This window comes from Bos javanicus, chromosome 1 (genome assembly GCF_032452875.1).
Source record: "Bos javanicus breed banteng chromosome 1, ARS-OSU_banteng_1.0, whole genome shotgun sequence".
NCBI classification, from domain to species: domain Eukaryota; kingdom Metazoa; phylum Chordata; class Mammalia; order Artiodactyla; family Bovidae; genus Bos; species Bos javanicus.
In genome coordinates, this window is record NC_083868.1 from 3,419,845 (window position 1) to 3,432,215 (window position 12,371).

General features: G+C 51.1%; 1 protein-coding gene and 1 long non-coding RNA gene across 2 annotated transcripts in view; one reads left to right on the forward strand and one right to left on the reverse strand.

The window, feature by feature from the left end:
• Nucleotides 1-791: 791 nt before the first annotated feature.
• Nucleotides 792-1,851, reverse strand: LOC133246647 (uncharacterized). The gene is made up of 2 exons (XR_009736102.1): nucleotides 1,190-1,851; nucleotides 792-1,041 (listed from the first exon to the last, which is right to left on the reverse strand). It is a non-coding gene; the product is annotated as an uncharacterized LOC133246647 (long non-coding RNA).
• Nucleotides 1,852-1,865: 14 nt separating this feature from the next.
• URB1 (URB1 ribosome biogenesis homolog) overlaps nucleotides 1,866-12,371 on the forward strand; it is a 77,390-nt gene continuing 66,884 nt past the window's right edge. The window contains exons 1-4 of the mRNA XM_061415089.1: nucleotides 1,866-2,097; nucleotides 4,357-4,496; nucleotides 5,433-5,584; nucleotides 6,488-6,620. Of these exons, the coding sequence (XP_061271073.1) occupies nucleotides 1,956-2,097; nucleotides 4,357-4,496; nucleotides 5,433-5,584; nucleotides 6,488-6,620 (567 nt within the window). The 5' untranslated portion in view covers nucleotides 1,866-1,955. The remainder of the gene's footprint in view (nucleotides 2,098-4,356; nucleotides 4,497-5,432; nucleotides 5,585-6,487; nucleotides 6,621-12,371) is intronic.

Sequence of the window (12,371 nt, forward strand, 5' to 3'; positions counted from 1 at the left end):
CAATAAACCACAGAAAAGAACCCGTGTTGACAATTAGTCAAAATTAAGTCTGTCTTAGAGAACAAACTCATGGTTCCTGGCTGGGGTGGGTGGGGGGAACATTGGGGGAAAAGGATGGTTAGGGAGCTTGGGATGGACATCTACACACTGCTATATTTAAAATGGATAACCAACAAGGACCCACTGTATAGCACAGGGAACTCTGCTCAGTGTTATGTGGCAGCCCGAATGGGAGAGGAGTTTGAGGAAAATGGATACATGTATATGTATGGCTGAATCCCTTTGCTGTCCACCTGAAACTATCACAACATTGTTATCTATTATACTCCAATATTAAATAAAAAGTTTTTTAAAAAATAATTAAGTCTGTCTTTCCTAACAAGAGTATTACTCTTTACAGCCTGAATTTTGGGCATATCCCTGTCTCTTAATATTGCTGCAAGAACTCATATCTGGTCAGGCCACTTGCTCTGACCTGCCTACAAGGTAAGCATTTCCACAAGCACAATAGTCTTGCTTGTGCTTGACTCACAGTCAATCCCATAGACGTTTCCTATTAGAGATTCTGGAACTTCAACAGGTCACAGAAAACCCCACATCCTTAGACGTTCAATACAGATCTGCTTACAGAACACAGGAGAGTATTTCCTCAAATTAGAGGGCGAGCTAACTGATGATTCCAGGAATCACCAAATTACTCATCTCATGACCTGGTTCATGATTTATTTGAACACATAACCACGTATTGATGAAGGGGTATTAAGGAATGCACCAGCCTGTTTTTACTTATTTATTGATGCCTCCATTTTATTTCAGAATATTTCATGTGGCTCTCAAGTCAACGAGTAACATCTTACAAAGACACACAGTCCTTTTTCCCCCGTCAAAGCAGTTTTGCACACATGGCATCATTTTCTCCGCTCGGCAACAGCTGGCTTCGCTGTTTCCATTTTAATGACCGGGGGCTTAGATGTGGCGGCCGCTGCGCTGTCCACTAGGGGTTTTCACAGACACGACTTCATTTGATCCTTTCCTCGCACCCTGCAGGGCCGAAGGGGTGCCCGTCCTCCCATTAGTTAGTCAGTCTGCGGTGACATCCCACCAGGCAAGCCTGTCTTTGCCCGAGAGGTGAGATAAACTAAGGGTCGGGGTTAGGGGCATCCGCAAGACTTCGGACCGGTTGCCTGACCAAGGACCTCCCCGCAACAAGCCCGCCTGGCAATTAAGTTTAGTCGCTCAGTCTTATCCGACTCCTTTGGACCCCATGGACTGCAGCACGTCAGGCTTCCCTGTCTTTCACCATCTCCTGGAGCTTGCTTAAACTCATGTCCACTGAGTCGGTGATGCCATCCAACCATCTCTTCCTCTGTCGTCCCCTTCTCCTCCCGCCTTCAATCTATTAGCCAGGGGCATCCACCCTCCCGACCCACCAGGAGGACTTCAACTTCAGCAAAGCATCGAATCCCGCCGCGTGTTAATCAAGTTCCAGAGGCCACAGCAGAGCGTCCTCGGGGCAAGAACGATCTCACTGTGCTGCGACTACGGGTCTGGGCTCGCGCCCTTCGGGAGCGGAGGATCTGGGGGTTCTTCTTGCTAAGTACCCTCGAGAAGGGCCGCCGAAGGCCCTCTCCTCGCCGCGGCCGAGTAGGGGAGGGGGAGTGTGTTGCGGGGAGTGTCACCTCGCTCCCGAGCCGCCAGCGACCCAGCTGCGACCGTAGCACCATACGGGAACCCGAGACTCGGAAACCGTTTACCTTTACTACAGGATTTCTGCCGGACCGCGCTGCTCACAAGCCCCGCCCCTTCCGTCGACTTTTCTCTCTAGGCCCCGCCCCTTCCGCAGCCCCACCCCCGTTCCCCCCACGTGTGAGCCCTGAGAGGCTGGCTGGGTCACCGCGCGTTTGCTTCCGCCAGGTCTCCGGGTGTGTGGATCCTGGCGCGCCGCCCGCTTGGCCATGGGGGTCCCCAAGAGGAAGGTCTCTGGCGGCCAGGACGGCGCGGCTGCCCGGGCGAGCACAGCCAAGCGGGTCCGCACCGAAGAGCTCACGGGCGTGCGCTTCAAGGCTCAGCTGAGGGACCCGCAGGGCGCGGGGCCGGGTGAGTGCAGCGGGGAAGAGAGCGCGAGCTTGAGAGGCGATCTCCCAGCTTCTTCTGTCTGCGTGGGGCCTCCGTGTGCAGACGCAGCAGCTCCTTTCTGCAGCGAGGGTCAGAGCCCAGCCTCCCGATTTGCAGTCGGGAAGCCGAGACCTGGGTGCCGGGGAGTCCAGGGCCACGATTTGCTTGATGGTGACAGTTTCCCTGCGAGTACATGCTTCCCCTGCCCGGGCAGCATCTGTCAGCAAACTCTAAAATTCTTTTTATTGCAGTTGTTAGGAAAGTGGATAAATGTACTCCTCATTCATCACAGCAGATATTTATGGAGTCCTGACTGAGTCGGAGGCTTCCCTCATAGCTCAATCGGTAAAGAATCTGCTGCAATGCAGGAGACCCAGGTTCGATTCTTGGGTCGGGAAGATCCCCTGGAGAAAGGCATGGCAACCCACTCCAGTATTCTCCAGGGAGAATACCATGGACAGAGGGTTATAGTCCATGGGATTGCAAGAGTCAGTTCGGGGCTGTTCAGTGAGCCTGTTTGCAGTTACTGCCATGGCTGTCAGCTCTGTTTTGCGTAGCTTTGATTCTCCACCACTCACACTGACCCAAGAACACGTAATAAGCTATCACAGGAAGCCACCACAGGGTCTGTCAGTTGACCAAGATTAGTGACTGATACGAAGTAGATTCTATAATTCAACTTTTTGAAAAGTGTGATCACCCTTGCACAACTTCTTGTAATCCATTAGAAAGTATTTAGATTATGAGGACAAAGCACAATCGAATTAGGCTAATATGTGGAAACACTGGCATTGTGTCAAAATGAAACAGTGACAGTGTTTCTCTCAAGTGAAAAATTAAGTTCATGGCCAGAATATCCTCAGTTTCTAGTTTGTCTTCCACAGATTTTTTTTTTAAAGGTTTGATATCTGCAACTGCTAGCTAGTACTAGGAAGATGATACCTGCTTTAGCACAGAATTACACATTTCATTCATTCATTTGTTCATTAGTTTTTGGGGAAGGAATGGCAACCCACTCCAGTATTGCCTGAAAAATCCCATGGACAGAGGAGCCTGGTGGGCTACAGTTCAAAGGGTCACAGAGTTGGACATGACTGAGTGACTAAGCACATACATTTCATTCATTCATTTGTTCATTATTTACAAGGGGCTGTTATTTGCTGGGGTAGAGATCAAATGGTAAGAATCAGATGGGCCCTGCCATTTTTAGATTGAATGTGTCAGTGAGAACATACAGTATTTGTCTTTCCCTAACTTGTTTCATTTACTGCCTTCAGGGTTCATATAGAATGTTGCAAAAGGTGAAGTTTCCTACTGTCTTTTTTTTACTTTTTTAATTTTGGCTGCACTGAGTGGCATGTGGGATCTTACGATTGAACCTGCACCTCTTGCAGTGGAAGCTTGGAGTCTTAACCACTGGACCACCAGGAAAGTCCCCAGTGTCCTTCTTTTTTAAAGGCTGAATAATATCCCATTGTGTGTATTTCTTTCCTTTGTTTTTTTTGATATGGACAAGTTTAAAGCATTTTTATTTTGCTTTAGTTATCTATTTGTTCACTCATTTATTTATGTATGGCGGCACCGTACAGCGTGTGCCAGCTGAGTTCCCCAGCCAAGGATCGAACCCATGCCCCCTGCAGTGGAAGCACAGAGTCTTAACCAGTAGACCACCGGGGTAGTCCCTGATGTGGACCCTTTTTAAAGTCTTTATTGAATTTGTTGCAATATTGTTTCTGTTTTCTGTTTTGTGTTTTTTTGGCCAGGAGGCCTCTGAGATCTTGGCTCCTTGACCAGGGGTTGAGACCTGCCCCTCTGCATTGGAAGGCGAAGTTTTAACCACTGGAAGTCCCTTTTATGTGTATTTCTGTGTATAGATATACCACATTTTCTTTATCCATTATTCCCCCTTCAGTTGATGGGCGGTGGGGATGGAGAGCAGGGTTACATTGATAAAGACCCAGAGGATGCCCAGGAGCATTGAATAGTAACCCATCAGGAGGATTCCTGCAGCAGGAAGGGTTCTGCTCTCAGCCAGTGCCTTTGAAAGATGCTCCCCATGACTTAAGGACATGTCCTCTTGATCTCCCTGTCTCTACCCTGCTCCTCTGTTCCATCTTGTCACGGGCGGCTTCCAGTCACCTGGCTATTTCCTGCCAGCAATCTCCCTCTGTCACCGTAGCACCAGGGATTGTTTCTAAAGAGACTGTCCTTATTAACATCTGACCCTGCCTCTCATTTCAGCCCTGGAGGCATTTGTTTCCGCTGCTAAGAAGCTCCCCCGAGAAGATGTGTACGATGTTGTGGAGGGGTACATCAAGATTTCTGTGGAGTGTGCCGAGATTTTCCAGCTCCTGAGTGGGGAGAAGCGCCCTGAAAGTGAAGTACGCTCTTCCTCACCTGGCCTGATGGGGAGAAGCAAAAGTCAGTGCTACTGTTGTGTTAGGGCTTCCCTGGTGGCTCAGTGGTAAAGAGTCCACCCGCCAAGCAGGAGACCCAAGTTCGATCCCTGGGTGGGAAAGATCCCCTTGAGAAAGAAATGGCAACCCACTCCAGTATTCTAGCCTGGAAAATCCCATGGACAGAAGAGCCTGGTGGGCTACAGTCCACGGGGTCGCAAAAGAGTTGGACACAACTGAGCGACTAAATAACAACAACTATTACGTTAAGTTTGATGAAAAGAAATGTGATATAAATCTCCAAAATTACCAGTAGAAAGTTACCAGCTTTCTACTGAAAATGATGCTTTGTGCTTGGGCTGTAGAGATACATTCATTTTTTGCATTGTAACCTTTGAAAGCCTTTAGAGGAAAGTGCTAACTTGTTACTGGTGAATAATAGCAGAAGGAAGGATCATAGATTCTTGTCTAAATACACTTGGTTTCTGAATGATTTGCTTTAATGGAAGGGAAATAGGTAAAGACTGTGTGTCCCAGGTAGAGATGTATATTGAGTTGTCTGTTGTTTTCTGCTTCCAAAGAAGGTCAGAATTTGAGGCGTTTATGAACCTGTTGAAGTCTCAGGATTATTGCTGTAAGGCTGTAGACCTGAATATCCCCAAAGCAGTGAGGTGGAATCATTACTAGAAATTTCTCTTTTAATTTCATTTGGTTTAATTGTAAGCAAGCTGTTCTCTATTTAGCTAGACTCTTGGAGCAAGGCTAATTCCAGACTCAGGGCCTGGCAGATCTCTGTGTCTGATTCGGGATCTGGCAGATTGAAAAATTTAAACCTGCAGGTGACTGTGGCTAAGACAAATGTCTGTAGAGGCGGAAAAGAAAAGGAGATGATTTGTAAGCACCTCGGTTCTGTCTTTGCAGATGCTTTTAGTATTTCAAGTTTTCGAGGCCATATTATTGCGGACAGCCAGTGACCTTTCCCATTTTCACGTGGTGGGGACCAACATCGTGAAGAAGCTAATGAATAACCACATGAAGCTCATCTGTGAGTCCCTGTACGCCTCGGGTTACAGGTACGTTGGCCGCCTGTACGTGGCAGGACTGGCCTTGGACTTGGTCAGCGTTCAGCTCTCCACGAGGGCACTTGACCTTTTCTGTACCCGCCCGCAGAGCTGAGCTGTTTCCGAGGCTATGGCAGAGTCCCTCCTCCTCCTGTTGACTGTCCCCTCGCTGTCACCGACTCCTCTGCTGCTTCGGGTCCCTCTGCTCCCGCCCTGCCACTCCCCCTGTGGTCTAGGGAACACCCCAGACCTCCTTAACGCTGCCTGTCCTTTTAACCCTCATCTCCTAGGTCTTCGCAAACTCCTTCCCTCTCCACCTTCATAGCCTTGCGGAGGTGTCATCTCAGGGAGGCCCTATCTGACCATCCCATTATGGCACAGCTGAGTGTGTGCCATAATATCCATAGCCATCTCCTGACCCACTGTCTCCCTCCACTGGGATGCAGGGTGCATGGCGGTGGGGCCTTGACGGTCTCATAAATTGCTGTTTTCCCAGCACTTAAATAGGGTGTGGTAGGTGCTCGGTCACCGCGGATTCTGGGTGACCTCCCGCAGGGTGGCAAGCCGCCAGGCACTTGCATCTAGAGATGTCCTCTGTGCAGAAGTCTTCCCCTGGCCGGCACTGGGTGGGAGTGGGGTCCAGCTCCATGATGATTTACTGGAAACAGACATGTCCGTCTTCTCTCTACCTTCATCTTGAGATCTTGGATTGTCCTCAGACTCAGGTTTTTAGCTTTCTTTGAAGATTTTGTTAGGGTATTTTTTTCTTAAAGAAAGGGCATGTCTCCGTGTTTCCTTCCTCCTGGTTTCTGGTGTGGGGCCAGCAGACCGCACAGAGAGGTTGCAGCTGGCTCGAGGCCAGGGGGCCTTTGTGGTCCTGCCGTCACGACACCGGGTCCCGCTTGTCCTGAACAGGATGGCTCGAGCCTGCCTGAACCTGATGGCCGCCATGGTGACCCAGGGTCCCGAGGCCGCCAGGGACGTCTGCAGCCATTTTGATTTGAATAAGAAGACCTTGTACACCCTGGTGACCAAGAGGGATCCAAAGGTGAGGAGTGTCTCATGTGTTTCCCCCTGCCCTGAGTGTTTCCTTTCCTTCTAGGGGGCTGCGGTGGTTCCTGGGTCCTCCTCCCTCTGGCCTCGGTCCTCACGTAGATGGAGTGGGAGGCCTCCGTGTGAAAGGTGTGTGCCTCGGCAGCCACTTTGAGCCTCTGAGGAAGGGCGGCCTCGCCCCGGCTGGTGGTGGGGGCCCGGTCGCCTGGTGGGGCCTGAGTGACAGGGACGTGAGGCCAGCTCCCCTGGGGCTCAGCGTGGCGGGGCCTCTCTGGCCCGTGAGGATGGTGCAGCTGGCGGGCATCTTCCCAGAGCGGCGGTGGTGGTCTCCGTGGGCCTCACGGGGTGGTGCTCACGGTGGTCCTCCCATGCTTGTTCCGTCCACTGTGTGGAAAAGCCCTTGAGAAGCCACGCCAGTGAGGTCATCAGAAACGACATTTATAGCTTTTTAAAAAAATAATTATTATTTATTCTTTGCTTTATTTGTGACTGTGCTGGGTCTTCATTGCTCTGCGCGCTTTTCTCTAGTTGTGGCACGCAGGGGCTGCTCTCCAGCTGCTCTCCAGGGCCTCCCCCTGCCGTGGCCTCTCCTCCTGTGGAGCACAGGCCCTAGGCACACGGATTTCAGTCGCTGTGGCTCTCTGGGTGCAGCTCCCGGGCTCTAGAGCACAGGTTCAGTAGTTAGTGGCACAGGCTCAGTTGCTCTGTGACATGTGGGAATCTTACTGGATTGAGGATTGAACCCGTGTCTCCTGCGTTTGGCAGGTGGATTCTTTACCACAGAGCCACCAGGGAAGCCTGACGTTTGTGGCTTTTTAATATGTTCCTTGTGCCTCCCAGTTAGAAGTCTTAACGATGGGTAGGGGCTGGATTGTGCCAAAGAGAATCGAAGTGTGAACGGTTGGTTGTGAGAGTTGTCTAAAGAAGAAAGGTTTTCTAGGAGCTCCAGAAGTTTCCCTTGGGTTCGAAAGGATCTTGAGGGAAAAGCACGAGTTTCCAAACACGTGAGCCAGAGCATGGGCACCTTCAACCCCTGTGCTAGCTGTGGGTGGTCGAGGTGCCCCTTCCTCTTTGCAGGGTGCCCCTCCCCACTGAGCTTCCCATGTGGTGCTAGTGGTAAAGGATCTGCCTGCCAGGGCAGGAGATGTGGGTTCAATCCCTGGGTTGGGAAGATCCCCTTGAGAAGGGCATGATAGCCCACTCCAGTGTTCTTGCGTGAAGAATTCCCATGGACAGAGGAGCCTGGCAGGTTACAGTCCATGGGGTCTCAAAGAGTCAGACATGACTGAAGCGACTTAACACACACACACCCTCACTGCTGGCTCCGTCCCCCACGCCCCCTTCCTTGGCATTGGCATCAGGTGATAGAGGCCCACCTCTGTCTGCCCGGGTGGAGGAGCCACACTAGAACAAGTGACTTCTGCAGCCAGGCGTGACCTCCTTCTCCGGCTCTTCCTAGGAAATAAAGAGTTTCTATGCTGCCAGGTAATAACTAGACTGAAGGTGAATCACAGTAACAATAGCGTTGAAGGTTTTTCTGGAATAATGAATCAGGTTTTCTCTGAGGAAAAACTTCCAGGTCTTCGTGTTTCATGGATATACTATAATCGGTGTGTTCGAAGTTCCACTTAATGAGTGACGGCTCCTGGCATCTGAACGTGTGTCTGACAGAAAGAAGGTGTGTGCTATCCACCCCCGAGGGCAGACCTGGCTCTCTGGTCTTCCCTGGCTGTCAGCCTGGCAGTAATTACCTGTCAGAATCCCTTCCCTTTCCCGCCCTCAGTCTTGGCCTCAACCCACCCTTCCATCTTACGTAAAGTGCACGTCAGCAGACAGGCCATCCGGACCGCACAGCATGGGAAAGCCCAGTCCTTGTCCGGGTCCGGCTGCTTCAGCTCAGGGCCTCCACAAGTCATTTTCCCTCTTGATCCGGAAAACGGGAGTTAACTGTAGAAATGAAAGTATTTTTGCTTTGCTTAATCATCCGTATCAAGTGTCTTACATACTTTGTGCGTGCTGTGCTAAGTCACTTCCGTCCTGTCCAGCTCTTTGCGACCCCACGGACTCTAGCCCGCCAGGCTCCTCTGTCCGTGGGGTTCTCTAGGCAAGAACACTGGAGTGGGTTGCCATGCCCACCTGCAGGGGGTCTTCCCAACCCAGGGATCGAGCACACGCCTCTCACGTCTTGCAGGTGGGGTTCTTTACCACTGGGGCCACCCTCTGCACTGGAAGTGTGGAGTCTTAGTCACTGGACCACCAGGGAAGTCCGAAACTTTGTATGTTGTAGGAAATAGTTTCTAGACAGTAAAAAAGTTTTTTTCATGTGGGAAATGTCAGGAACATTCAAAAATAGACATTAGCGCAGTGACTTTCTATGTCCCTGTCATCCAACTTCAGATGCTGTCATCCTTTCCTGCCTTTAAGTTTTGGGGCAGACAGTCAATTACAGCATGTGTGTGTGTGTGTGTGTGTGTTTGTATGTGTGTGTGTGTATGCTAAGTCGCTTCAATCAGACAGAGTCATGTCCAACTCTTTGCAGCCCTGTTGACTATAACCCGCCAGGTTCCACTGTCCGTGAGATTCAGTTGCCATGTCCTCCTCCAGGGGATCTTCCCGACCCAGGGATCGAACCAGCTCTCTTGCTTCTCCTGCGTTGGCAGGCAGGTTCTTTACTACTAGCGCCACCTGGGACGCCCCTGTTACAGCACATCGCACATACATTTCGACTATAAATATTCAGTATCTCGAACAGAAAGCAACATTTTAGAAAACAAAACCATGGTGCCATCATCATACTTAACACTGTGAATAACCATCATCTGATGCCCAGTTCAGTCTCAGCTTTTCCCCCACTGTCTCAGAAACATCTGTACCCTCTGTGGTTCAAATCAGGATCCACACAGGGCTACAGGGGGTGTTCTGCTGATACTTTTCTTAAATCTCTCCAGATCTTTGAATTTTCTGCTTTTCTCCCACTTTTTTTTTTAAAGTCATTTAGTTGTTGAAGAAGCTAAGAGAGATATTTCTTTTCAATGTTTTTAACATTTTGGAGGGAGTTATTCAAGCCTCGTGAAGAAAGAGGATTATGAATATTTCTTCTCATCCAAGGAAAGCATTGTTAAAAGTCCTGTGCCAAAGAGCTGTTTTACCAAATATGTTTTGGTCTATTTCAGACAGTGTTTTGCAGAACACGCCGTCGAGTTCAGGATGTTTTCTCCCTGGGGTAACAGCCCCGTGAAGTCAGAGTGTAGGAATGAGGGCAGGCGTGTGTGGCCTTCTTGCCTTTGATGGAGTTTGCTGGAGACGCAGGGCGGCAGCTGGGGGCAGCGAGGGGCTGTGGTCAGGGGAACAAGGCCTGGCAGCAGCTGCTGGAGAATGAACAGCCAAGGCTGTGTCTCAGGGGTCTTGTTTTCCACCGTGTCAGGAATCTGAACTTTGGGGTTCTCTGGGACATAAAAGATGGATGCCAGCGGGTGAGAACTAACTTCCGTTTCAGTTCAAAATCCATTGCTGGCAGCACCCGTGAGAGGGTCTCTGCTGTGCTCACAACGGGATAGAAAGACCTAGAATGGCAGTTCGGGACCAGCACTCCAGAGCCCTGATTCCCAGGACTTCAGTGAACAGAGAACCCCAAACATCGGGAGCCTTTCCAACTCATGGGGGAAGGATGAAACCTAATTTCATTTTACCAGGCAAGTTTTAGCATTTTGCCAGGATTCTTTTCGAGTTTAAGGCGTGTGAAGACCAGGATAAGTGAACTGTGCTTGAATCAGGTGGCACGTAGGTTTGAACGGTGAGGCATCCAGATGGCTTAGAAGCAGTGGTCGCTTGAAGCAGTTACTGAGGACAGGGATAGTATCCGAGTCACCTCTGCGTCCTCCCAGCCTGAGGTTATGACACCTTGAGTGTCACTGGTGATGTATTAACGTAGAGTTGGTGAATGAAGGCCCCAGAGCATTGCTGACACTGACGGAGTCAGAGTTTAGCTTATTTTCAGGACTTGAAGGGATCATTGTACCCAAACCACGTACTGTGAAGAGGCCCACAGGTTGGTCCCCAGAACGAGAGGATAGTTTGGGGCTCTCAGTGTATTTGAAATAAAGCAGCCCAGGTCTTACTGAAGTGTGTGCTGTGCTGTGGATGGAGATGAGCTCAGTAAATGCGAGGACCTTGCAAGGCCTCCACTCGGATGTTACAGAGCAGGGTTGAATGCACATTCTTTTCTCCAGAAGAAACAGCCAATACAACAAGACAGTTAATTTTGTACTCAGAGGCCTAAACGGTGCCACGTATGGGGCTTGCACCTTGAGAAAAAGTGGCATGGAGCTGCCAGGGGAGCGCTGAGAGGGAGGAGCCTTTCTGTAGGCAGACGCGAGGTCGAGTAGGAAGTGGTATGTGTGTGTGCAGGTATTTCATACCATCCCAGTCCCAGTACTTTCTCACTTAGTAGTGGTGTAACCTCAAGGGAGGGGCACCCCTGGTGGCTCAGCTGCTGAAGAGTCCGCCGGCAATGTGGGAGACCTGGGTGTCGTCCCCGGGTTGGGAAGATCCCTAGAGAAGGGAGGGGCAACCCGCTCCATTGTTCTTCCTGGAGAGTCCGGGGGGACAGAGGAGCCTGGCGGGCTACGGTCCATGGGGCCGCAGAGAGTCAGACCCGACTAAGCGACACACACGGAAGTGAGGTTTTTAAAACCCCAGTTTCCCCATCTATAAGATAGGTGTGCTGGGTGACTCTACCTAAGATTCTTATTGTAACTGAGAAAACCGATATGCACCTGGCAGGGAGCCTGGCAGTCACGAGTGCTCAGGAAACGTTACTGATACCATGCTCCTCGCCGTCACCATCGCCATTCCTCATCCACATCCTCATCCGGGCCGTCACCACCAGCACGCTCCTCACCTCCTCACCCTCCTCACCTCCTCACCCTCCTCACCTCCTCACCCTCCTCACCCTCCTCACCCTCCTCACCCTCCTCACCCTCCTCACCCTCCTCACCCTCCTCACCCTCCTCACCTCCTCACCCTCCTCACCCTCCTCACCCTCCTCACCTCCTCACCTCCTCACCCTCCTCACCCTCCTCACCTCCTCACCCCCTCACCTCCTCACCCCCTTCACCCCCCTCACCCCCCTTCACCCCCCTCACCCCCCTCACCCCCTTCACCCCCCTCACCCCCTACACACCCCTCACTCCCTACACCCCCCTCACCCCCTTCACCCTCCTCACCCCCCTCACCCTCCTCACCCCCTCACCACCCTCACCCTCCTCACCATCACTACTGCCACCACTAAGTGAATGGGACTCCTTGGAAGGTGGAGACTCCTCAGTTTCTGTAGGCATTGAAGACAGTGGTTCTCCGTGATGTTAACTTATGTCTTATCTTCAAATTAAAGTTAGTTTGTAATAACTGAACTCGGGAAATGCTGTCAGGGTGAGCAGTGGAGGCTCTGAGCCCGTGTGCTTGTTCAGGTCCAGCTGACACGTGCTGTGTGTGAACATATGCCCTGGATTCTTTGGGTGTAAAACAGGAATGTGAGACACAGGCTTGCCTTAAAGCTACTGAGAGGAGAGACTGGTGAAGTGGCCCTCGTGGCCGCTCCTGAGGGGCTGGCTGTCGGTCATGGCCTTTGGGCCCTGGTTGAGGATGCTGTCCTGGGTCCAGCTGACACCCCCGCGGGACAGTGCAGACTGCAGTCCTGGGAAGGCCATGCTGCGTGTGTAATGTGGCCTCATCTGTGTGTCTGCTG